This window comes from Watersipora subatra, chromosome 9 (genome assembly GCF_963576615.1).
Source record: "Watersipora subatra chromosome 9, tzWatSuba1.1, whole genome shotgun sequence".
Lineage (NCBI taxonomy): Eukaryota > Metazoa > Bryozoa > Gymnolaemata > Cheilostomatida > Watersiporidae > Watersipora > Watersipora subatra.
This window is the reverse complement of record NC_088716.1, coordinates 43,206,051-43,233,228: the sequence shown is the minus strand read 5'-3', so window position 1 is coordinate 43,233,228 and position 27,178 is coordinate 43,206,051. Positions and strand designations below refer to the sequence as shown.

Here is a 27,178-nt window from a genome sequence, read left to right as displayed (position 1 = left end):
ATACTAAGGCTACCATATGGCATTGTGCCATAATCTAGAATGAAGAAGTTTGACAGTTTTATGTGATGAAGTAATCCACCAGCGTGACATTTATATCTGTTCTCTTTAGCATGGTCCAATGAACTGAAGTATTTATTGTTGGTCCTTTCAAATCATTAAGATGGGCTGGATTACAGAGCCAATGAATAAATCCCACTAATAACAGAGCAGTTACCCTACAAGCAAGTTAAAATTCATGTTAGAGGGATTAAAGTTGGGAACGCAAGCCTGGCCACCCCAGAGCTCTTTAAAAATGCTTCGCTTACTCGTAGTTAGTTGTCTGTGCTTTAGTGTCATCTTGGCATCATCTCCGGGTGAGTGGTTCATACACAGATAATAACACTGTTGCTTTATCAGTAGACTAACTGTGTGTGTAGATGTACAGTATGTATCCATATATATAGATTTTAGGCATATCATGGCGGCATGATATGCTGCCATGGCATCAGAGAGCCTCTGTATCTCAGGGCAACTTACTATACATTGTATAGTAGGTTAAAACATCTTAGTTAACACAAATGTACATACATGTATAGCCTCTTTTCCTGTACAATCTCCAAATCATACAATATAATTTACAAATGCGTATTTGTATGATATATTTGGATTCGCACATTTCTCTCCTTTCGGTTGAATATTAAGTCATAATTCCTTAGAAAGAGTGACTCACAGAGTTAATATCTACTATAATCAGATGTTTGATATGAAAAAAGTGATTATTTTACTGCAAATAATGGAGTAGTTTTAAATGTATCCCCTTTCATATATTTGGTATTGTCTCCTCTCTATATATTCCATACAGCTATTAAAGGAGTCAGTTCCCTTTATTTATATCATCCGAACTAATAATTTTAGTGTTTAGATAATCTTATTAGTGGAATAGAGTGGTTAGTTGCCATTTTGTAAAATGTTGTTTCAATTGTTTGATAACGAAAGGCACAACAGATAAATGTGTCACCAGATGGTTATAATAGCAAAAGTAAACAGGTTTGATATTGTTATGTTAGCTGGCTTGAATTCAGCTTAACCATATGACTTCAACAAGCAGTTGATATTCGTCTCTGTTTCAATAGACAGAAACAGAGAAAGGTACTTGCGAATATTCTACAAAGAAAACTCAAAGCATTCGAAACTCGAGACGGTGTCTTCTTATAGCTTAGTAAACACAATAATTACAATTTTGAATAAGAATAGGATGGAGAGCTAATATAGCAAATGTCGAAAGACTTGGGAAAGAATCTACTGGTTCATAATGTCAACACTGTTTTGCTCAGTCTTTCTGACTAGTGTTGGCAACCAATATAACCATGCACACCAACGTGCATCAGTTTTGTTGTTTATATCCTACAGCATTAGAAATTTCTTCGTCCTATAAGTTGTTTGACGCATAGTGTGCTATGTGCCAGACTGTCAGAAGCAGTTGTGTTTATAGCCTGTGCTCCCATATTATATACTAATTATTCAAATCAGCTTAACATCATAGTTTATGGCTTGTTTTCACATGCTATAAACTAATTATTCAAACCAGCTGAAACCTGTCAATCATGATGTTACAAGGAACATTAGTCAAGTGGATCTCCAATATTTCCTTAATACTTTCACTGCCATCAATGTACAAATTTAGCTTTCAGCCTACTGCCAGTCATTTTATTGAAAATTGCCGATTTGGCTGCATTGTTGTGTATAAATCTTTTTCTATTTCAAACCCTATCTAGAACATTTTTGTTATATATTTTATTTTGCCAACATGTTAATGAACAAAGCTATGCAAAAAAATTGATGTATCTATACTATGTGCATTGCTAAAGACCTGTAAAGCTATGATTGCTACAAAGCATAAACGATCCTCTACAATATTCCTCACTTTTACAAAACTATTACTTTACCCACCATCACAGCTAGTGCGACTACTTTTATTGTCTGAGTACGTAATTAATTCTGAAGTAGCTATGATGTCATCAACAAAGACTTTTCTGTTTCTAACACGGGAGGTTCTTGCGAAAGCCATATTACAATTAAATTGTTTGATCATCAGGAAAGATTTTTTCATTTTTGACTTGGAATTTCCTGATCGAAAATTGTAATTTTCTTTGTGAATATAGGCTGAATTTTTAGAGAATTATTTGAACAACACTCTTAATGCCTTAGAAATACTAATGATTGTTGCTTATGTAGTTGCGAATCATTAATATTCAGTTAATACACAACCACAGTAAATTTTGCAAAAATGCATCTACGAAAGTCGATCATAGAATTCACATAAGCTCGCATAAATGGCAGTAAAAGGGTTAAAGTTAGTAGCTTACACATTTGCTATACTTGCTCCATTTGCGTTATTGCTTATCGATTTATTGCTTTACAAGCAAACTTGTATTTGTCTCGCGTCTCCAAGCTTTACAAAATGTCTGAAACTCTGCGGTAGAGCTCAACAGCTGCATGTATTTGCATCCGTGCCTCCAGCTCAAGGTGCTCTGACATACTGATTTAGCAATTTGCAATTTAGGTCTAGATTTTCATTTATTTTCTCTGATGTTCGTATTGCAAGCAAATAGAAAAGTTATGGTAGTTTTGCGATTATTAGTGTAAAGGATGGTGGTTAAAAATGGGTCAAAGTGAGGCCTAGTAGGCCTGGTATGCTTATCTATACATCACCAAAAATAAAGGTCTAACAATTTTATAAGTAGCTAATGCTTGCAGATTACAACAACTGATTAATTGCTGCAACATAGACGTGTTTGGTAAATACCAAAAGTGTTTAATCAAATGAGCAAATATATTTACATTTACAATGTTCAAAAGACAACTCTTAGTTTGCTTAATGATTGCTCATTGCTTACCGCTAGCTGTATATTACTTTATTGGCAATATTTAAAAGTAGATCGATCTGTGCGTAGACCTCAATGGTGACAGTAGATCTGAAGGTACCATAAAATGGTGCAGCAAAAAATGAGCTCTGAATGAGAGGAAAGAGAGAGAGATAGAGAGAGAGAGAGAGAGGGAGAGAGAAAGAGGGAGAGAGAGGGAGAGAGAGGGAGAGAGAGGGAAAGAGAGGGAGAGAGAGAGAGAAAGAGAGGGAGAGAGAGGGAGAGAGAGGGAGAGAGAGGGAGAGAGAGAGAGAGGGAGAGAGAGGGAGAGAGAGGGAGAGAGAGGGAGAGAGAGGGAGAGAGAGGGAGAGAGAGTCGAATCATGGATTCTGTATACATGTATATATACACCATAAAACCTTTGTTTGAATGCTGTAGTGCTCTATTTTTCAACTCTTTCCTCAAATTGGTGCTTTATTAGAGGTGACGTTTAATTGTAGGGTAGCAATGTTTTTTTAAACATCTCGTCAGAATGTTGAGAAGATAAATTTAACTCTGTCACCACGGAATCAAAGCTCGCCTATATTTTGCACTCTCCTTCAGGCAGTGTGACATTAACCTTTTTGATGACAAGAGTTTTCCTAACTCACCTTTAACTTGTCATAGATTTTTAAATAAATATGCATGAGGAAGCTGATACATATCTCTACTAGTTGATATTTACTGCTTGTAATTAAACAACGATGATCTTATAAGCTGTTTTGATAGGATTATAGGCTTTCAAGTTCTTTATCCCCTTTTAAATTTGAAGACATACTTTCATTTTATAATTATATTTAACAAGATTGTTTGAAAGCTAATTGCACTCATCAATATGTTTGTTACAGTTTGCAGCCAAAACTGGTTTTATATGTGCAATAGAACAGGAGTTAAGAGCGTCGATACATTGTAAGCTGGGTTCAGGCTATCCCAATCGTGCTATTAAATATAATTTTATAACTATATAAATTTATAAGTTTTATAGTAACCACAATTTATTACAAACCGCAAATATATATTTAAGAAAAATTGACAAACCATAATTATAATTCATACAGCAACCAAAATTAACATTTTAAAACCAAAGTTAACATTTTTAAATCAAATATATTAGCATCGTTTGCTCGGCCAAATGCATTCTGATTGTTGCTTTTATTTGGAGCCATTTCATATTTTTTTGGCTGTTCAATATCTTCCACAATGTCTTTGACTTTAAACTGTCTTCTGTGTATCTGAGCTAGTTGATATTAGCATCCAAACAATTTTTTAGCTGAGCAAAACTTTTACGTGATGATATTTTGAACAGAAACTTCTAGCGCAAATAAAAAGAAACCCTGTGTAATCAGAATAGCCTCGAAATGTTAGCCTCAAAATACATAGTAGCGTTAATAGCTAAACTACTATTAGCCTGATACAGTTAGTATTTATTTTAAATGGTGCTGCAATCAAAGTTTCTAACAAAAAACCTGAAAACTTGGAGTTGGAAAATGAACTTTGATACAAACAGCAACAACAAACAAATTAATCGTTATTGATATAAACTGGTCATTATTAGTACGGTTTGGTGGACACTTTTTACTGATCACTCGCGATCATGCCTATAGAAACTGCCATGTGTGTTTGTGTGTTGGAGCTTGCCTGTATGTGTGTGTGTGAATATATATATATATATATATATATATAACACAATATATATACATGTATATATATATATATATATATATATATATATATATATATATATATATATATATAACTCTATGATATCACTATACATTGCTGCACCATAGAATAGCTTTGGTTTGATGTTTTTCATATCTTTGTTGCAGATCGAATTCCAATAGATGAGGGCTATAACAATGATAGAGCGATACCTTCAGATATTCCTTTGTACATCACAACACACTCTGGCTATCCAACTGAAACATACAGAGATAACATTAACTCTTCTCTAACACTCACTGGTGTGCCTCCAGACTCCCTTCTCAGACTAGATATGGTCATCAGGCCCGCGATTGAGCTCGAAGATTGCTTTGACTACCTGGACATAATCGGAGTCAGAGAGTTTCAAAATCACACAAAGAAAATTTGCGCCGACGTGAGCGATCAATCAGTCCTGTATCTTCATTTAGTTGATGACAGTATAACCTTCAGATTCGTGTCTGATGGAAGCGTAACCTACCAAGGAGCGCTCATCAAACTCCATAGTGAGTATACATTAAACCTTTTTTCTATAACCCAAAATATCCTAAGTTATGAAGGATAGAGATGCTACAACAACTGAGGCTGCAACCGTTATTGCATAATTTCATGTTGTATAGTTTTATATTATATCATGTCATCTTGTATCATATCATACCATATTGTATCATATTGTATCGTACGAGATTGTATAATATCATATTGTATAATATCATATTGTGTAGTATCATATTTTACCGTATCATATTTTGTTTTATCATATTGTATCATATCATATTGTATCATATATGTATCGCATCATATTGTATCATATCCTATTGTATTGTATCATTTCATATTGTATTGTATCATATCGTATCATATCACATTGTATCATATCATATTGTATCATATCAAATCATATTTTATCGTTTCATGTTATATCATATCATGTTGTTTCATATCATAATGTATCGTATCATATCGTATCATATCCTATTGTATCGTACATAATTGTATGATATCATATATTGTATCGTATCATTTTGTATCATATTATTTTGTGTTGTATCATGTTGTATCACATTATATTGTAGCATAACATATTGTATCATATTACGCTCTCAGGTTGATTGGTGTCTTACCGAATCATCTCAAATCGCAGTCTAACAATGAAGAGAGCATTTACACAACCCTTAGAAAAACCACTCCAAATTTACAAAAAATCAAAACTAATACTTCTTACACGGGTATCAATCAGGGCATGAGCAAGTAAAATATCCTAAAGAGGAGTTCTAATATTAAAACAATTTTCAAGTACAACAAAATACATGTAGTATAAAAAACCAAATCTCAGCAGAAATATCATATATAATTAGACCATCTTAGAAAGGAAATGAAAACTTCATCCCTTTGAGTAGTTAGTGGCATCAAAATAAATTCAAACAAGATTTCTAAACAACTCTTTATTAAAAACAGTTCACATTTTGCCAGCCAAAATTGGCATTAGGACAAGCGATACTGCTGTGTGTCTCATCGTGATTTGCTTTTAGCAAAGACCGTTTCCTTTGACAATGTTTTAGACATCAATCATTCATTGCAATGTAAGTGTCAACATCTTCAGATACATTCAAACAGAGGTCTAATTTAGAATTGATATAAATATAATTAGCTATAACAGAACTTAAGTTTGCTGCAGCAATAAAAATCCCTTTGAAAATCCAGTTTCAAGAATTTTTTTAAAATAATGCACATGTGTTCTATATGTTTATAAAAAGGGAGATTTTAGAGCCAATTTTGGTGTCAATGATCCGGTTGAGTTTAATTCTCTTTCACTAAAAGAATAAATCTAAAACATCTACTACATATATCTACCCTCTTTGACCACATTCACATACATTCTAAGTCTTCAACTTTTGTTAGCCAAGGCTGCCAACTTGTCATTCTCTATCAAAAACAAAGACTACGATCTTCTAATATTTGAACCAATGGTCACAAAATTTTATTCTGGCTGCTTCAAGTAGTGAAGACCATTTCTACTAAATTAAATCTAGTGATGGTTTTGCCAAAAACTGTTAAGCTTTCCTTGATCTAGCCTGCAATCTTTTGCAGTTTATCTTTTTGCATTGGATACTTTTTACATGCACACCTGATTAGCCTATGCACAGTTTTAGCTTATCTATAGTCATAGCCTATCCACTCCAGCTCTTTCATTGCCCAAAGTTGTAGGATATTAATTAATCATCATTCTAGATGAGCCAGACATGTGGTATGTGAATTAAGCGTTTCTGATGTGGGGTCCAGCCACACTGAAACCATGCAGTAACACTGCAACCATGCAGTGTATTTGGTCGATGGAAACTATCAAGGCTGGTTCACACTGTATCGCCATATCTCGGCGTTGATACCACAATACTTTGGTGATCGTCGATGATAATGATGTTCACACTATCACAAACCCATCCGTGCTTGCATCAAGAAATACTCTGTGACGTACTGTTCTGATTTCTCCTTTTGACTTTTCGCTAAGAAACCTTTTTGTTTTTGCATGCTGGAATCAAACAATAGTCCCGCAACAACTATCATAAAGGGATATGAACAAATCATGCCATTCGCAGATTACCATCGTCAAATTGGTTTGCATTTGAAAGGCAGTCGTCGATGCTCGGCGAAATATCAGAAAAGTTTGACAGCCGCAAACTTTCCTAACGTGTCCGCAATGCTTTGTCAATGCCATTGGTTCATGGTTCACATAATCGATGTTGAACGCCGAAAGGAAAACGCTGACTAATGGAAATATAGTGTGAGCCAGCCTCTAGTATGTCAAGCTGCGGGGTCTACACATTAGAGACAGCCATGTTTGTGACCAGGGCACACTATAGAGATCATTTGGTCCATCTTTAATAATAAATACCTGGAAATCTTTAAAAAGGTTTCTTGCGAGTCAAACGCTGAGTTTTTTGTTTGTTAGCAAAGTTGCCGAAAGCTGATCGTGATTAGTTTTGTTTTGGGCACAAATGAGACAAGCCCCTTCAATCTTTCAACCATAACTGCCACGAACAGCTTTCATTGTTTGTTCATAGGTAAACCAGACACGCTGATTCAAAGTTTGTACTCAAAATAAATATTGGTCCACTAACTTTCAAACTCATTTTTGTTTTTAAAGGCTTTTTACTGACTCAGTATCGATGTTGCAAACAACACTACAAGTCCAACCCATGAATATGTGACATAACCTAGCTTTTTTGGGACGGAAGTTGGAGATGTTTAGTCCGATCTAGAATTATAGAGATAGATGTCTTAAAATCTATTACTCTTTAAGTTCAGCCTTAAAAATAATGTCAGCCTTTTCTGAAAGGTAGATAAGCTATTTAACACTGTTTGTAACTTGTTATAGGATGTTTAATAGGCTAAATGCCAAGAAAAATGAGCTCAAAAATGCGCGACTTTATCACAAGCTATCTTATATCACAATCTAAATATACAGCCTATTAAACATCCTGTATCAAGCTACAAGCAATGGTAAACAGCTTATCTACCTTTCAGAATAGGCTGAGATTATTTTAAAGGCTGAACTTATAGAATAATGGGGTTTAGGACACCCATCTCTGTAATTCTAGATCAGACTAAACATCCTTAATTTCCGTTCCTAAAAATATAGGTTATGTCACATATTTATGGGCGGGGCTAGTTGTGTAAATTGCGACAACGACATTGAATTGCTATAAAAAGTCTTCAAAAACACAAAATGACTTTTAAAGTTAGTGGACCATTCTTTATTTTGAGTGCAAACTTGGAATCAGCGTGTCTGATTTAGCCATGAACAAACAATGAAAGCTGTTCGTGGCAGTTATGGTTTAACGGTACTTGTGTCTGTAGAAATTTTTTTTAGAATTTTCAAGTTACGTGACATGAGTGACATAAGCAGGTGACATAATCAAGCAAAACTAGCTGGTGGCAGTAGCGGGTGACACTAGCAGGTGATACTAGCAAGAGACATTAGCAGGAAACATCAGCGGGTGACTTTAGCGATGACACTAGTGAGAGACACTAATAAGAAACACTAGCAAGTGACATAGGCAGGTGACATAAGCAGGTGACATTAGCAGGTGATACTAGTAGGAGACACTAGCAAGGAACACTAGCAAGTGACATAGGCAGGTGACATAAGCAGGTGACATTAGCAGGTGACACTAGTGGGAGACACTAGCAAGAAACACTAGCAAGTGACATAGGTAGGTGATATTAGTAGGCGCTGCAGCAGCGATAAAGCGTTAACATTATTTCTGTCAATTCGGAAGAAAATAATTATCAGAACATGTATGAACGCTGTATGCATTTACCATTTTAATATCATTACGGGTTTTTTACATGCTTCTTTTTAATCTTATCGTAAAAAAATGCCTTTTCTCTGGTCGCGGCTGGGAGGTTGCCAAGTGAAACTTGTAGAGTAATCATAACTAATGAACAAGTAATTCTGGTGCAAAGTTGATTAAATTATAGAAATATATAAGTGGATTAGCTTCTAGTATCTCTTGAAGGCAATTGAAATTACCCTATTTGGAATTGGCTAGAAGAAAGAGTCTCATCTTTGTACAAATGGGTTCAATAACCAGGACTTGAAGGTACCTTTTGATTTGAGATTGATACAATAAAGAGCTAAACTCTTTCATTCTGATCAGCGAGATGTCTAAATGAGTAATTTTTTTAATACGAGAATCATGCAAAAGGTTTTGTAAAATTTTTCAATGTTTTTTCAAAGTTTCTCAAATTTCATTATGTCATAATGTAACATCTTATCTATCTGTAATTTCAAATCTAGAATCATGCGAAAGGTTTTTTGAATTTTTCAAAGTTTCTCAAATTTCAGTATGTCATAATGTAACATCTTATCTATCAGTAATTTCAAAATTTTTCGAAGTCGGTTCATGAGATAGTGACAATTTGGCATAGCCTTGTCAAAATGCAAATACAGTAGGCTCTTCTATAAAATAAATAATCCATTCCAGGAATGTTTGCGTTATAGAAAATTTACATTATAAAACCAGTAAAATACATGTAAATTGCCTAATCTATTGCAAGATCTTTCTAAACTCACCCTTTTGGCCATGCAACAAAGAAAAACTTGACTCGACTCTTTTAATTTGTAGGCTGTACCGCAACTGCAGTATTATTGTTTTGCATTGACAACTTTTCTCCCTTTTAGGATCAATCTCACTGATTTTATAGACCATGATTGCGGTAATTTTACAACAAGTTGATGGGGGGTGCACATTTTCGACGTTCCTTTACAACGATTTGCTTATTTTTTCTAAACAAAAAAGTTTATTTTGCAAAGTAAAACTAATAAAAAATATCTTGTACATCTACAGTAAGGCAAAACAACAAAATCTTTTTACTATGAAAAAACAGTTCTACCTGTTTGTCGTCTAACTTTATTCAGGAATCAAGGTTAGGATGAAAGATAATTTCCGACGATACTCAAACTCATGATATTCAGATTGGTAGACCGATGCTGTAACATCTGCACCAATTGATTGTCTTTGTATTTATGAACAATTGCGCATCTATCTTATTTTCCTTTTTGTTGACTTATTTAAAATTTTATTATGACAAACTAGAATGTCGCTAAAGTTATACGTAAGTTATATATAACGCTATACGCACGGCGTTTTTTCTTGCGAAAGTGTGGCGAGATAAATTAACATTCATATATATTTTGAAATCTAGCCCGACATGACACTTTACATTATATGGAATTTTTTTATGCTGTAGGAAGCAAAAACTTCATAGAAATATTTTACATTATCTGGAAATTACGCTATAAGAGGTGTATGTTATAGGAGTGGCTACTGTACATGCGACATGACAACATGATAGTCATAGGACACTAATGAACTCAGTAACACAACATGACATGACACCCTACATTTACTGACTTGTAGGAATATAGTACATTGTTACGGTGTTGTACATACTTTATCCACAATACTTCATCTCTTACCTTGTCTCTTCTCCTAAGTTACATTGCAATAATTATTATGACACCACTCACTGCTGTTTTCAGCTTTTTTCCTACTCTTTATGAAGCTTTTAGTAGCTTTTGCCTTTTGTCAATTTAGATATCAGTCTTCTTAAAAAGTTATTTGAAATGAAATATTTTAGTTGCTTATTATACAGCATAACCTGCATAGCTAATATAGTAATTTATTCCTAAACTGATAAAATTCAAAGTTTATTGTTTAGTTCATGTATAGAGATAAAAAACCACACCCATTATTAAACTAAAAGGGATTTAATTCAAATAAAACTTCATCAATATGTCAATACCTCGGTCAATAAATCTTTCTTTATGTATTAAATGATATATAAATTTGTATAAATGTGTTGTTTACCAGTTCTACTAACTAAAAATTACTAGCTCTTTTTGTGACTGGCTAAATTCTTAATAGCTAGCATTTAAAACACTAATAATAATATCTTATAAAATATGAACAATAAATACTTACTAACAGCAGTCTTAATCCGAGCCTTGGAGGTGATATTTTATTGTAGTGTTGTACTATTTATATTAATTACCAGTAAAATAACTATTGCTAATAATATTATACCCTATTTATAAATATTATGAAAAATACTATTTAGATAATAAATATGAATAGTAATAGGATGCATCACACCTTCAGCAAATTACTCTACGACCAACAAGTACCGAATAAATGATCACATTTTGTAACACAAATCATAGACAAGTGTAAAATACTACACTGTTTTTATGTTTTGAGTTGTGAACGTAGCTTTAGAAACTACTTACTGACATACTGCCGCAGTGTTTGCCTTATAAAAAGCAAAACAACGGATAAAATCCAGTACTGAAGATTTGATATGACAGTGACCATGAATGATAACCTCATTACATAAGTACAAATATTGAATATTTCTTAGTGTTTTATTGTTGAATAGACTATTATTAGCATTTATGGATTTCCACAAATACAGTAATTCAAATTGTGTTGATAATTATTTTAAAACATAATATTTTGTGTTAATAACATCTCCCATGTAGTGAACAGTATATTAGGGTATATATATTTATATTTAAATAAAGTTTTACTAGTAGTCTTTGTATTTGTTCACATCGCAAATCACTCACTGAAATATAGTTGTACACTAAAGAGTAATGACTGTGACGATTAAATGCTCATACATTTCCTTATCATTATTATTATATATAAGAAAGTATTAAGCCAGATCATGTTATTGAAATTAATAAGAAGCAATTCACAATAGCCTTTCTTGCAATTTTGGTATCTTCCAAGGAAATATATAGCGCTTTTTTCATTGTTGAAGGTCGGAACAGAATAATATTAAATTGGCGCTGCTGATGTAATAATCAGAGCTGAATAAAATTGTCATGTTCATGATGTAAACCTTTCATGCAACTGAATAAAATTGTCATGTTCACGATGTAAACCTTTCATGCAACTGAATAAAATTGTCATGTTCATGATGGAAACCTTTCATGCAACTGAATAAAATTGTCATGTTCATGATGGAAACCTTTCATGCAACTGAATAAAATTGTCATGTTCACGATGTAAACCCTTCATGCAACCTTGGTGTTTCAAGATCAATTACTATTGTGAAAAACTGCTAGAAGTGTCAAGTTTTCTATTTTACCATAAGTTTGTCTAGATGGAACAGGCAATTGTAATTATAACTGATTAGTAATTAATGAGGTGGTTATAATAGTTTTTACAAGTGAGCCTATTACTATCAGGACAAATTTTAATGGCCAGTAATATGTTGCATTGCAGGTGCTGATGATGCTTGGAGATTAAAATGCTTGTGAGTTATATATTTTAACTGTAGCAATAGCTGTTCCACTTTACTTTGAGAATATTTTGGAATTTAAATTTTTTCGTTACACAGCGAACATCAACGATAACGCTGAATGATACTTTCAGATGGGTTATCATTGCGACCTCAATGACTAATAAAACATTTATTTTAATTTCATTTCACGTTAAAATTAATTCTATTTGACGAATTATAATAACATAATATGTTATTGAATAATTGACTTTGAACCTTGACATTCAACCACAACACCAACATCAAGTCTAAACACGAATGTAAGTAATCAGTGCAAAAGTTCAAAACTTGAACTAGTTAAATGAATAGTGACATGGAAGGTTGGTACAGTACACCCATAGCAGGTTTGCACAGTACACCCATAGCAGGTTTACACAGTACAACCATAGCAGGTTTGCACAGTACACCCATAGCAGGTTTGCACAGTACAACCATAGCAGGTTTGCACAGTACAACCATAGCAGGTTTGCACAGTACAACCATAGCAGGTTTGCACAGTACAACCATAGCAGGTTTGCACAGTACACCCATAGCAGGTTTGCACAGTACACCCATAGCAGGTTTGCACAGTACACCCATAGCAGGTTTGCACAATGCACCCATAGACAGAAGAAAAAACAAGAACATGTTCAACATACAGATTAAATTATAATATAAAGTTCATAACTAGAACCTTTTGCTCTTGGTAAATAACTTTGAGGATTTGCGTAACAAGAATTATTTTAGTAATTAGCAGCAAGTAAGGCAGACTAGTTCATTTTGAGTGGGCAAGCCAAATACTTGTTTGTCTGCTGACACTGAGTTCACAGGTCAACGACCAGCCCTTAAATCACATATCACTGGGGTCCTACCATGTTTTATGGCGATTTTGACGACCTGACGACAGGGATAATTGAAAAATGACAGACAAGACGCCCATTTATCACTGTAGGTGACGTTGATGAGGTGACGATGATTGTGTAAGTAGGATTACTAACTGCCTTATTATTTGTCCATAAATCAACACGATCAACGAAACTTCACTAGTTTCGGTTTGAAGCATCTGGCCCAGCGTTCATAGACCGACGGGTAATTTCTGTAAACAGCTATGAAATGCCACGATACACTGACCGCAAATCCGTTTTCAAATCTGTGACTAACAGTGATTATTGAAAACAATCTCGGTCTATTTTCAGTATAGGAATTGTAACCCTAAAAACCTAAGACGCCTGTCACTCTTCGCGATGTAATCAGCAACACTCCTAAATATCACTCATAAGTTTGTGGAGGTCCCTGGTTGAGCCATGCTTATGACTGGCAGAAGTTCAAGCTGAACAAGTTTCAGGTTTTCAACGCAACCCAGTGCCACCAGAATAAATATTTGTATTAAAATAGTGAATGTAAAGAAAGAGGTTGTTTTGGTTACCAACTTAAAGATAAAGTTGATCCAGTCATATGATGATTTTCTAAAGAGGTGTAAACAACTATATATCATGGAAGCCCAAGCTCTCTGTTTGGGCAAATGCTTAAATCACCTTAAATGCAGGAAGAAAGACGCAACAAAGTTTATACTGTAGTTTTTTTGTATAATTTATTTTCATCAACAAAATAAGTTAAACAAAAAAAAGCTGGAGGAGTGATGAAGCCCATAATACGCAATAGCATAGCTAGTCGTGGCGTTGGGCTCGTCGTCATCGTGTAATCTACGACAGTTTTTATGGGTAATTAGGTTTTATTTCTTTGTTAAAAGATGTGATTAAATTTTTTTTTTGAAACTGGCCAATATTTCTATGCTTTTTATAGTATGGGGGAGTTGATTCCAAAAAATGGTCTGTTGGTAATCCACCATGCGATGGCCGAGCATGAGAAGAAGATTGTGGGAGATCTAGAGAGAAATTTGAAAATCGAGTTTGATATATTGTGCGGGGATGTGATTACAATAAAATTCATGATGGGCTAAAAGTATAATGCGGTATTAATATAGTGAAATGATAGGAAGTATAGATGATGATTTGAAAAGAGGTTTGGCGGTGGTGAGGCGGGGATTTTTGTAGATGGTCCTTATCACGCGCGTTTGAAGTGTTATTAAATTAGTAAGATGGATGGGAGGTGCATTGCTCCATACCTCAATGCAATATGAAAGATTGGAATTAACCATAGAATTGAATCGTAAAAGCAGATGTTTGTGGGGTAAGTATTCAGGTGTGCGATAGAGTAAGCATGATAAGGGTCTCAGTTGTTTTAGTAAATATTCGACGTGTTTTTCCAAGTGAGATTAGAATCAATGAAAACACCTAAAAATTTAGTATGATCTGTCTGACAAATTAATTTTTTTGAAAAAAAAAGGGATGAGTTTTAGCTAAAGGAAATTCATTTTGAGTTTTCTTTAGTAACATGAAATTTGTCTTATTAAAATTTAGGGTGAGTTTGTTAGAAGTGCACCAGATTTGAATAGCAAGAAGTTCGTTATTTAAACAATCTATGTGCTCGGTGATGTTAGAAGATTCGAAAAAGAGATTAGTGTCATCTGCATAGAACAAAAGTGTGAAAAAGTTGGTGACAGGTTTTAAATCATTTATGTAAATTAAAAAAAGAGTTGGACTAGAGATGGAACTTTGAGGAACACCATATGTTAAATCTAGTATGGAAGATGTAGTGTTACAAATAATAGTGTATTGTTTACATTCGGTTAGATAGCTTTTGATCCAGTTAATTGCGGTGATGTCAAAATTAAGATTGTGGAGTTTTGAGTACAATATGTTATAATCTATTATGTCAAAGGCTTTACTAAAAACTAGAAATATGCCAAAAACACATTTACCATTGTTTAAGGATTTTAAAACAATGTTAGTCAATTTAATTAGTGCATCTTTGTTGCTGTGGTTTCTCCTAAAACCATATTGCTCATCGTTAAGCAGCAAATTACTCACAAAGTATTCCATAATCTGTTTATTTACAACTTTTTCAACTATCTTACTTGGCACTGGTAGCAAGCTAATGGGTCTGTAATTAGAGCAAATTTTAATTGAACCTTTTATAAACGAGGGTTTTACTTTAACTATTTTCATTTTACTTGGTACTTGAGAAGTTGTTGAGCTGGAGTTTAAAATGTCAGTTATTACAGGAGCAATAGCTTCTGCCGCATCATTAACTAATTATGATAGAATGTTATCAAATCTGGGTGCTTTGGCTGGGTTAAACTTTTATAGAAGTTTGATCACATCATTGATGCCGATTTGCAATAATTTGAAAGCTAGACTTTTAGTTGATATCCTTTGTGTTAGCTCTCCTGGATTATGGTTGAACTTTTCAAAATTTTATGCCAGGGACAGACTACTAGAAGTAAAATAGTTATTAAAGGTGTTGGCTTTATCAATCTCTGTAGTCAGTTCTTTTTCATCGCATAATATAGATTTTGGGGCTGCTGATGATTTAGTTTAGCCAATCCCATTATTTAAGATTTTCCAGAGGCGTTTAGGCCGTGAATCACCTTTTATTAGGGATTGCAAATAGTTTGATTTGGCATTGCGGAGCTCCATAGTTATTTGATTCCTTAATTTTTTATATCAAGTTTTTAAGTTTGAGTTAAGTGGTGAGTTGAGTGTTTGAGAGTAGAGGTAGTCTCGCTTCAAAATAAGATTGTATATATTACCTGAAATTCAAGGTTTTCTATTAGTTGATGATGAGTCTTGGGGATTACTGTATGGGGATATTGTAGTCTCACCAGAAAATTATGAGCTACTATGTGAGTGATCGAAATTATGGTCAATTTGAAAAAGGTAACGTTGATGACAGTAACTTTAAATGTGATTAATCTGAGTAAAACTTTGTGAGGTAGAACCCCCATCACTGACTAACCGCTAGAGTCCACTCGCACCAGGCATTCATGCTATAACAACACCGAAGGTCTTGCAAACTGTAAACTGATGCACGTGACTCAAGCTTACTGCGGGTTAAAATGATACAATTGACTTGAACAAAGGGAAAGATAACTTCTTCTATAGTTGAGTCTGAGAAATGAGCATGATAATACACAATCTTTATACTCTTTATTAGTTTTAGTCAAGTAATTATCTTTTAGATAACTGTTTTCTACATCAGTACATATAAATAGATAAATAGTATATAATCTGTAATATTATTATCACCAAGTTATCACCTGATGAGACTGATCTATATTTATTTTAGACAAACTTTTATCTGTTAACTAACAGTTGAGTGCTTTTTATATTTTATAATATAGTATAATTCACTTTACACTTAACGTATTGAGTGCTTATTTTTATTATTCTGTATAAAATTAATGTTTCTAACAATAATAAATATTATATGTACATAAAATGTGTAATATATATGCATAGGTGTATATATTGGTGTATGTATGGGTGTATGCATAATGCAGATACATCCATATGTATATGGATATGATTGACAGTGTTTTTATGCAATTAGTGAGAGTATGAAAGCTTAACAACCTGTAGATGTTAATACGCAAATCTCAGAATCTGAGGCTCATTATATTTTGCTACATTGATCTCAGGATATAAAGTTCATGTTGGGATATCTAGGTTTTATAATTTAAAACTCCCTCTTAAATGAATAATTGTGGTTTTTAAAAGTTCGTCGCATTTTGACGATATATTTAGCAACCTAAAATGCAATGACTGCATAGAAAAGACTGAACTAAAGAAAAGGAGATTTTTGATTTTAGACAGATGATCTCCGTGCATTCTAAATACACATCATACATACATGTATACGTTCTAAATGGCCTTAATGCTGATAAGCTCACTGTGTTTTTAGACATTTGCTGTTTAAAATACTCAGATTATATCTCCATCTATCTGACCATCCATTGCATTCCTACTTCTTGAGAAAATCCACTGCACTTTATACCAGACACCAACACTTTGCCAATTCGTATTATAGATTAGCATTAACCAAAATGAGCTTTTTTTTCCAGCACCTAATGTATCATTTTATTTAACTATTTTATTTCATTTTATATTTTGTTGCAAACTTTAATTTGCTTTGAAAGGCACTCACCAGTGATTGACCAGTTCATAACTGCCTATTTATACTATTGTGGTACTCTACATAAATTTGTATCTCTTTCTGCAGCGGTTCTCCCCATAGACATGGGCGGTATTTATGATAGAAGAGCTTTAGCCATAACTCCTTTGTACATCTCTACCCATAAGAGCTATCCGCAAAAGTACAACAACAACCTTAACTCAGCGCTTACCTTGACTGGCATTTCACAAGACTCCCTCATTAGATTGAGATTCGCTGCTAGAAGCGGTATTGCCCTAGAGAAGAGCTGTCATGATTATTTAAATATTACTGGAGTGAGTGGATATGACAGCAACACAGTACAGATCTGTGGTACTGAGGCTTCTCAACCAATGCTTTACCTTCAGCCAATCGAAGAAAGTCTAACATTTACATTCGTCACAGACTACAGTGAGGGTTATGCAGGGTTTGTCATGGAATATTCCGGTAAGTTTCTGTCTTCATTCAACTTTGCAATTACTTGTATCAAATCTGAAATTCAAGATAATTATAAATATTGATTTGCCAGAATTAAATTAGTAATATTGATCTGCTATATATTTATAATATTGAATTACCATATATTTTAATGCTATTAATCTACTATTGAACCACAAACAATGGGATTAGTAGTTTGAGCCCTGCTTAGCGCCGATTTGATAAAAAACTCTCAGCAAGCTTTCCATCCTAAATTGCTGAGTCATTCGGATCTAGACCATAACTTGCAGGCCTCATGTACCTCCCTTAAAACGTGGGCGCATTAAAGACCCACCTCTGTATTTTGGACATTGGCAAGTGAAATGGCTACCTGGCTCTGTCAGACTGGACATGTTGCAAAAATGTATCTCTTCGAGTTAATCTGACAGTTTCAGAAGAAGCTCTTGATGAGTGTGAGGACCACTGAAGCTAGCTTATAAAAACTAGTCGTGGCGGTGTGTTTCTCTACCATAGAACATGAGAACACTACCAAGCGTTGTCACTACATGACCCAAGCATGCCATTAAATTACTATTGATCTACTATATTAACAATGCTGATTTACTATATGTTAATAATATTTATTTAGTATATATTAGTAATATTGGTCTACTATAAATTAATAATATTCATGTATTACATATTATTAATGTTGATCTATTATATATTAATAATATTGATCTACTTTAAATGAATAATTTTGATTTACTCTATATTAGTAATATTGGTCTACTATAAATTAATAACATTCATGTATTACATATTATTAATGTTGATCTATTATATATTAATAATATTGATCTACTTTAAATAAATAATATTGATTTACTATATAATAATAAAATTCATTTAATATATATTAATTGTGTTGATTTAGTATATATTAATAACATTAATTTAATATATATTAGTAGAGCAGGAGGGCATCAAAAAGCTGTCAAAAAAGTGATTTATTCCTTTTGGAGGTGGGCTATGTGATAAGAGTGGCATCTAGATCAGAATTTTGAGCTGATTTCAAATATCTGGTTTCCACACCTCTCAGATTGTTCATTTTTGAGCAATTTAATTAATATATTATTTAAATTAAATAAGTATCTGTAATGTTTCATGTGCTTCTACCAACAATGTAATAATGAAAATAGCCTATCAATACTAAATAATTAGCAATAACCTAAGTTGGAATCAATTCTGATAACATTAAAATATTTATTCTTTAAATATTATAATATTAGAATTGTATTATATAATATTATGTGTTCTCAGTTTGGTTGATATTGTGGCAGCTTTATAGTTTGTCCTTGTTATTCCGCAACTCATATATCATTACAGATCTGCAAAACAAAATTAAAAGTATTTTTAAAGACTCAGACCATGTATATATAACATTTTAGTATACATATATTCATCATTAATGCTTATTATGTTGGACCGTTTACTTTACTATGCAAGTGAAATCGCAATTAGTCAGTCTTTTATACGGTGTGACACATATGTATTCTAATCAAACATGAAGCGCACCTTTGGTTACAATACCACTCAAATAATAACCTTCTAATTCACAGTCATCTGAGTCTTCTGCATCACTACTTTCATATCCATCCTCTTTATTTCTATTGCTACAGCAGCTGCTTCTGCACATGTCCGTACACTTGAGATCTGTATTGTTGCACTGACAGCGACGAGACTGGCACCCAGTTTTGCATCGACGAAACATGTCCACGAGCACATCAGGAGGTGCTGGTTGTTGTGTTATCCATCTAGCTTTAAGCTCTCCATCTTCCATAAACCATCCATGTTGCTGGGGGATGGGACATTGGTGATGATTTGCTTGGCTCTTCTCCATATCGCGGCCTGATAGGCAGCCTTAGATATATGAAGATTTAACTCATCTAGTGTGGGTGGTAGGTTTGGTTGCGATGTGCGAGACGGTGAGCAGAAAATCTTATACCTTGCTTCATTAATGGAATTTGTCTCTTCACCATATAATCTGCATATGAATGTCTCAATAGATTATCTTATTGCACCATCAACTTCAAAACCTGTTTCCAATGATTTCAGTGTGTTACAGAATTCAAGGTTGTTCTTTAGCAGCTTGAAGAAAGTTATCTTCTCGTTGGAATAGAATGCGCTTACACTGTCATATCCACTTAGAGCATGGAGCCCGAGCAGTGCTTTGCATCGTTTGGATGTGAGGACAGTAGACAGACAGCCTGTTTACATATCTCAACTGCTTCTTACCACAGCAGTAAATGAGTTTTTGTGATGGCAGCTCATTCACTAGAGATAGACAGCTTAGGAAAACATCTGTGTCCTGGCACTTGACTAGAACTTTTGAGCTGGGTTTGTCTTCCATTATCTTTGCGATATGTGATAACATGCGTGTATCTGCTTCCTCGTGGTCTGGTGTCAAACTATCTATTTGGTTTACAGCGATTGATCCATCAAGGTCATAGCTGATCATGTGGCATTCTTGAGAAAAAGCTGTTACAAGATCTAGCTTCTGCTTCACAGTTGACTTCCTCCATGTATCCTTTAAAAATTTCACTAAAGCAGTCTTGTTTGAGCCATCTGCTGAAAATTCAGAAGTTCGGACTAAACACAGCAGCCTTCTGCCTTCCTTCCACACTTCTATGACTTCTCTCACCTCCTTTAATGCTGATATCAGGGTATGTGTCACAAACAAAATCCACACGAAATGTGTGATACACGCTTGCAATATTAACTATTCGTTGCAAAAGCTGACTTGCAACCATGCCAAAAGTTGGAGGAGCTTTCAGGGTCTGAATTTTGGCCATAGCATCAACCACAAAAGCGTCAAAGACTGGTAGCTGATCTTGGTTAACATAGATTGATGGTTGATCATCAGCATCTTCCTCAACAGCAGCCATCAGAGCCGACTTGGCAGTCTTCAATATAGAGCCATCAGAGTTAGCCAGGGACCAGCTGATGTTGCCAAGAGAGAATGATAACAATTTTCTCAAATCCAAGTTACGCTGTTGGCTGATCACTAACAAATTCTCAAACAGTCTGTGCGAACACGCTAGGACTTTTTCTTTTGATTTTTTTTAGCTGATGGTAATGTGGGGAAGGTTTTGAGCTTGTTTGACTTGATGGATGCATTGAAATCAATCTCTTGGGTGCTTAACCTCTTATGGACAAATTCTGAAAGCTGTTTCTCTCCTATAACATTTGCCATTTCAAGATCCTGCTTCACTTCAATGGACACTTTTGCACCACTGGTAATATGTACTAGCTTGGTGGTTTGGAATGCAAACGGATTTATTCTTGCTGTTATGAGTCTTTCATGACTTCCCTCATTTCCTCATCAGCCTTCCATGCCTTTTCACGCATCTCATAACTTGCTGCATCCAAATCACCAGGTACTAGCATCTTCTTCATGTCTGTATGTACAGCTGTTCGTTCTGGGTGAGATAGAGTCCAGCATTGAGAGGCCGATGATTCCTGTTAAACCCTATGATTCTACCGTGAGACTTTGAGTCTCTTTTAACTGTTTGCTCAATAGATTGATCACAAGCGATAGAGCTGAATGGACAGTGATGTCGTGATTGATAAGTAAAATACCCCTTCTTCATAAGAGCCTCATACACCTTGCTAGGCCATACTTTCAGATTAGTCATCTCTGCATAGTACAGCATGCAATATCTAGCTTAGTTTGTGTGGTCATATGCAAAAAACCAAGGAAGGATCATACATGTAATTTATCTATAAATTTATGTCCAAATTGTAGACTATAACAAGTCATGTAAACTGCAAAGGGTTAGTTTTGCTGCTCACAAAATGTGCAGACAAAAATGAAATTGTTTTGTTTTCTCCCATCAAAGTACCATCATCATGGAGTAATCATCATGAATTTGTAAAGCTATAAATATCTGATCTCACCTCTTCTGCTGTATCACATTCTTTCTGTCTCTTCTCATGTCTTTTCTCAGCTCTTTCCATAACGAGTTTGTTACAATACTTTTTATAACAGGCATAATGACAAGAAGTCTGAACTCTCATCGAAGTTCTCAATGATTAGCATTTTTTGAGCAATTTCACATTGAATGCTCTCTTCTTCCAATATCAACCATCTGTTTGAATACTGTTTGGCTGTCTCATATTGAAGTTTAGTCACTCTGACTAGGGTTTCATTCACAAACTAATCAAGACAGTGAAACAAGCGGTCTTGCTGCATCCTTGGCATGGGTTAAGAAATGCTGAGAATTGACTCACTTAATCTCAAATAAAAGCATTTATTAATTTTTGAGATTATAAAATAGTTTTCTTTGTCTGATATGTAAGGTTTTCCAACCAAACTTGGAGTTGCCCCCTCCCATTTCGAAAATGCTCTCTAGCTCAAAAATGTGCAAACACATAGGTGTAGAAACATTATAATTGAATTCAGCATAATTTTCTGACTATAAAACATCTTAGTTTGAGTAGCCCACCTTCTGAAGGAAAAGGCTGAAAGTTAAGTTTATGTTCCTGCTCTACTATATACATTAACTTGGAACTACTGAAATACTACTTAAAAGAAGTTGGCTCAACATGCCATTTGAGTTATTTATGCCTTTTTACACTTTCACTGATTTCAGAAGTCGAAGGTATACCAAGTGATGGGTACAATTCTGCTGCTGACCTCGGTATGTGCTTTCTTACTTTCTGATTAGAGCCTTATGCCTATGGATTATACATGAATAGCTTGAACTTGTTAAAGATGGAGTGTTCTACATTTTAGTGTAGAGACATCAGTCTTAGTGTAGAGGTCTCTCGTGTAGAGAGTCTAGTATAAAAGTCTCAGGGTTTCTACATTAGAGTGTAGAGACCCTAAAAACTACTGTTTAAAAGAATACTCTACTGTTTAAAGCTGACATCTACTTTAGTTGGTCATTGTCAGAACAGATAGTTACAAAGTTTTTCATGATGATAGTCCTGATTAAACTTCAACCTAGTCAGTAGAGTGATATTGAGCTTTGTTGTCATGTGGGGTGGTACATTTTAATTTGTCTTATAGTACCATTTTGTTAAATTTCGACAACTTACTGATGCTCTAAGTTATAAAAAATAAAATGTCATGTGAACATCAACATAAGCACCATGCAGTTTACATTGATGAAGATCAGTGCAATTTTTCTTGGTAAAAAGAAGCAAGTCATCTGATTTCAACCAATTCTGGTGTCAACAAGACAGCAGGTGCAATAAAAGGAAGACAGAAATCTCTTTATTTTATTTAACATGCTTGGGAGTACTAAAAATTGGTGTTGACAATACTAGCAATATATATGTTAACCATATATATCTTACCAACATATATGTTAACAATATATATATTAAATGTATATGTGTTAATTCTATATATGTTAACTATATATGCTAACAAGATATATGTCAACTATATATATGTATCGCAAAGTTTGTCTGTACATCCGTTTGACTGGCTATAGCTATTGAAGTAGCTTTCTAATCTAATTAGGCAACTTTCTAATCCAGACGCTCTACCTCTGAGCTAGAACACCATAGTGATCTAGGATGTTTTAATATAACGGATACACTATGCGCGTGCTAATTATTTTAGCCTTCAGCGTCGACGAGTTCCGATGCTTCTGTTCAGAACTATTTTGGGACCTGAGTATATGCAACACGATGTTTATTCGTTTTTGTGTTAGAGCTAATTTATTCGGCCACACGATAATTATTCTCAAACTTAGAATTTGGCGATTTGTGAGTTATGAACTGATTATATACGTTAACAAAAGATATACATCGCTAAACTTGCCATGGCGAGTTATCTGTATCCGTTATACGGTATATCCGGTATCCTTGAAAATAGATATATATATATATATCAATTTAATATATAATCTAGACAATACATGTATATATATATTGTATATATATACAATATATATATATATATATATATATTGTCTAACAAATTCTATTAAGCTCGTGTGACTTATTTAGTAAGATGTCGGGCTGGTCAACGGGAGGTTCTGAGATCTATCTTCTGCTTTACGAATTCTTTGTTAGAATATCTTAATAGCTATAGATGTACATATACAACGACGGATGACCAACCTTGAGAAATATATATATACAGTGAAACTCGGATAACTCGCCCTCGGCTAACTCAAAAACACGGTTAACTCAACGTATTTGTTTGGTCCGTTCCCCCGCAATGATAACTGACTTTAAATAACTCGACCGAAACTCTGTTAACTCGAACAGTTTGTTGCCAAACGGCTACTGAGACGGTTGTTACTATCGCTTCAGAATATCACTTTATTCCAAGCCATAAAGATAAACATCAACTTTTAGTAGTTCTTAGGCCTCTTTATTACCAACATTGGCAAATATTTTCATTAACGACTTTTCTAAAGGTTTGCAAAAATCAAATTTTACCAATCATCCGCCTAGCGATGGCAAGAAAAGCGAGGTAAAATTTGGATAAATTTAAAGTAAAATCGGCAAAATTGATAATGGGTTTTTAATAGTAAAGCAGTTTTGTAATGACTGACTTACTGCAAAATTGATCTTGGTTAAGACGCTCGGTAGAAAAATGCGTATGGATTTTTTCTGAGCGTTTTAACCGCGATCAAGTTTTGCCAATTTTAATCTGAGAACGTCCTGGCAGTCACATCACCTAAAACAACAAACAAATCTCAAGTGATAGAAAAATATCTATACTTTCTGATTAAAAATATTTAAAACTTCACATTAGAGATCCTTTAACTTGCAACAAGCAATCTATGCTTTTGATTTATATATGGTTTGTATATGTACATGTATCTACTGATAAATACGTGCACTTATGGCTGTCCTGATAACTTGAACGCTCTAATAACTCGAAAACCTTTGCTCGGTCCCTTGAAGTTTGAGTTATCCGAGTTCCACTGTATATATACATATATACGTATATATGTTAACAATATACATGTTAACTATTTATGCGTTAATAGTATACTTATTGACATATACATGTTAACTGTAGCCCTGTAAACCAGTGTGACAATAACAAATGAGTCTCTTGTTACGCAGAGATGATTCCCATAGAACAAGGTCGCAACTCCCACAGTGCAGCTCCTTCGAGACGCCTCATTCACATTGTTACCCATAAAGGCTACCCAATCTTACCATATGGCAGCAACATCAATTGTTCTCTCACACTGACTGGTTTGTCAGCTTACCCTCTCTACAGAATTGACTTGACAGCAAGGTCAGGGATTGAGTTGGACAGCAACTGCAGTGACTTTCTTGACGTGCCAGGTATCGCAAGTCATGGAAGGTTAAAAATCTGTGGAGGTGATTTGGAAGATTTGACATACTATGTAACTCCCAATACAGACACTATGTCTTTCTGGTTTATTACAAGCCAAGAACAAACCTATCAAGGAGTTCTGCTTGTTTACTCAGGTAAGAATCACTGTTACAGGGCATCCAAAATAGCTTACTATGCACATGTATAACCTTTCTTGAAAACGAGTATGATACAAAAAAAGCGCAGTGAAAGAAGCACAAAATGAAAACAAAAAATTTATTCTAAAAATGCAAACATCTATATTAATAAATCTTACTTGGCCATTGTGTGTGTGAGTGAGTTTGTGTGTGAGTTTGAGGGCATGGCAGGTGTGTGGCATGTGGCATGTGCGGCGAGTGTGTGTGAATGTGTGTGTGTGTGTGTGTGCGTGCGTGTGTGTGTGCGTGCATGCGCGTGCGTGTGTGTGAGCGTGTATGCGTGTGCATGCGTATGGGTGTGCGTGTTACTCATCATGAATGCTAACCCTTACTACATTTTTGCCCAAACTTTATGCGCATGTGCTCCATGCTTTTCACTAAGCCGCCAAAATATTTCATTTCAAACGTTTTTCTGGCTATTGAGAAGCATCCTTTTGAACACCCACCTGATTAGAAACTCAAAAATGCACTTTCACTTGCCTTGCTTTCAATGAACGCACGTAATTCATTGACAACTTTTAACAAGTTTTTTAACCAAGCTAGGCAGATAGACAATACACTATAGGTACAGCTGCGGCTAGATAGGGGTGTTTACGTAAGTATAGGTGTGTTTTCATGACAAATTTTGTTCTATTTGAAGCAAAAGCAAAAAACCTAGTTTAAGAATTCTGTAAAAAACATTTTTGGCCACAAAGTCAAAAGTAGCAAAATTGTATTAAAATTGAATTGTAATACATGGTTTTTAAAATGCAACAGATCTGATAATGATTCATTGGTGCAAGTTTAATGCGTAATTGTTTGTATGGCAAGAAAAGAAATGCTCAGGGTAGCTATTGTTTACTTTTGTAACAAGCTTTTAAACAGGGTGTATTTAAAAATAGAAGCGTAATAATTAAATTCTATGTTTGCGCAGCACACAAAACATATAGCAAAAAAGTAAAATGCATTATAAGAATATCACAAAAAGCATTTGAAAAGTTTGGGGGATGACGAGGCCCAAGTACACTACAGAACCATGGGCTATAAGTTGGCATATATAAGAGTTTAAAAGTTTATTATTACATTTTCAATCATTTTATTGCCAAGGTCATCTGTAATTGTTTTCTATTAAAACACGTCAGCTTTAAGATTATTATATTTTTAGATCATATTCAAATTTGATGCAAAGTTTATTCAAAAGGAAAAATCTCTAAATTCTCAAAATTATCAAGCGTTCATACTAAAATGGCAGTAATAGATTTCCTAAAGATATAAAATTTTAGTCTAGCTACTGCTCAAAATAAACTTTTCTTTTAAAAATGATTCAACTGGGGTTTGTTTATTGTTAGCATAGCTTCTCTTTTTAAGGTTTCCTATCAACCCTTTTGTTTGTTTTATGATAGATCATAGGCTAATCCACATTTCTGACTAATAACAGTTCTTGGTTTTTTTAATTTTGTGTATATTGTCCTGTATCATTGATTGGCATATTGGATGCCTTTCATGTCTTCTGGTAGCGAGTTTCAAACGACAGACCTGCCTCTTGCTCATTGCTTTACCAGGGTGCTTTCTTTCACTCTTCATCTGATTTTACATTTCTAGCAGTGCTCCCCATATATTTGAAAAAGAACGAGGACCGTAAAGTCTCATCACAAGGTGTTAGCTACATCGCGACTCACAAACGCTACCCAGACTATTACGATGATAATATCAATTCGGCTTTGATCATAACTGATATCCCACCACAGTCTCAAATCAAACTAGATTTTACAGCTCAAGCCAACATAGCCTTAGAGTAG

At 34.3% G+C, this 27,178-nt stretch overlaps 1 protein-coding gene across 1 annotated transcript; it reads left to right on the top strand.

Moving 5' to 3' along the window:
- The first annotated feature begins 247 nt into the window (after nt 1-247).
- On the top strand, nt 248-27,178 carry LOC137405099 (uncharacterized). The gene is made up of 6 exons (XM_068091323.1): nt 248-353; nt 4,712-5,089; nt 17,538-17,915; nt 22,541-22,588; nt 24,984-25,358; nt 26,982-27,178. The coding sequence occupies exons 1-6, from the start codon at nt 293-295 to the stop codon at nt 27,176-27,178; spliced, it is 1,437 nt and encodes a 478-aa protein (XP_067947424.1). The 5' UTR covers nt 248-292.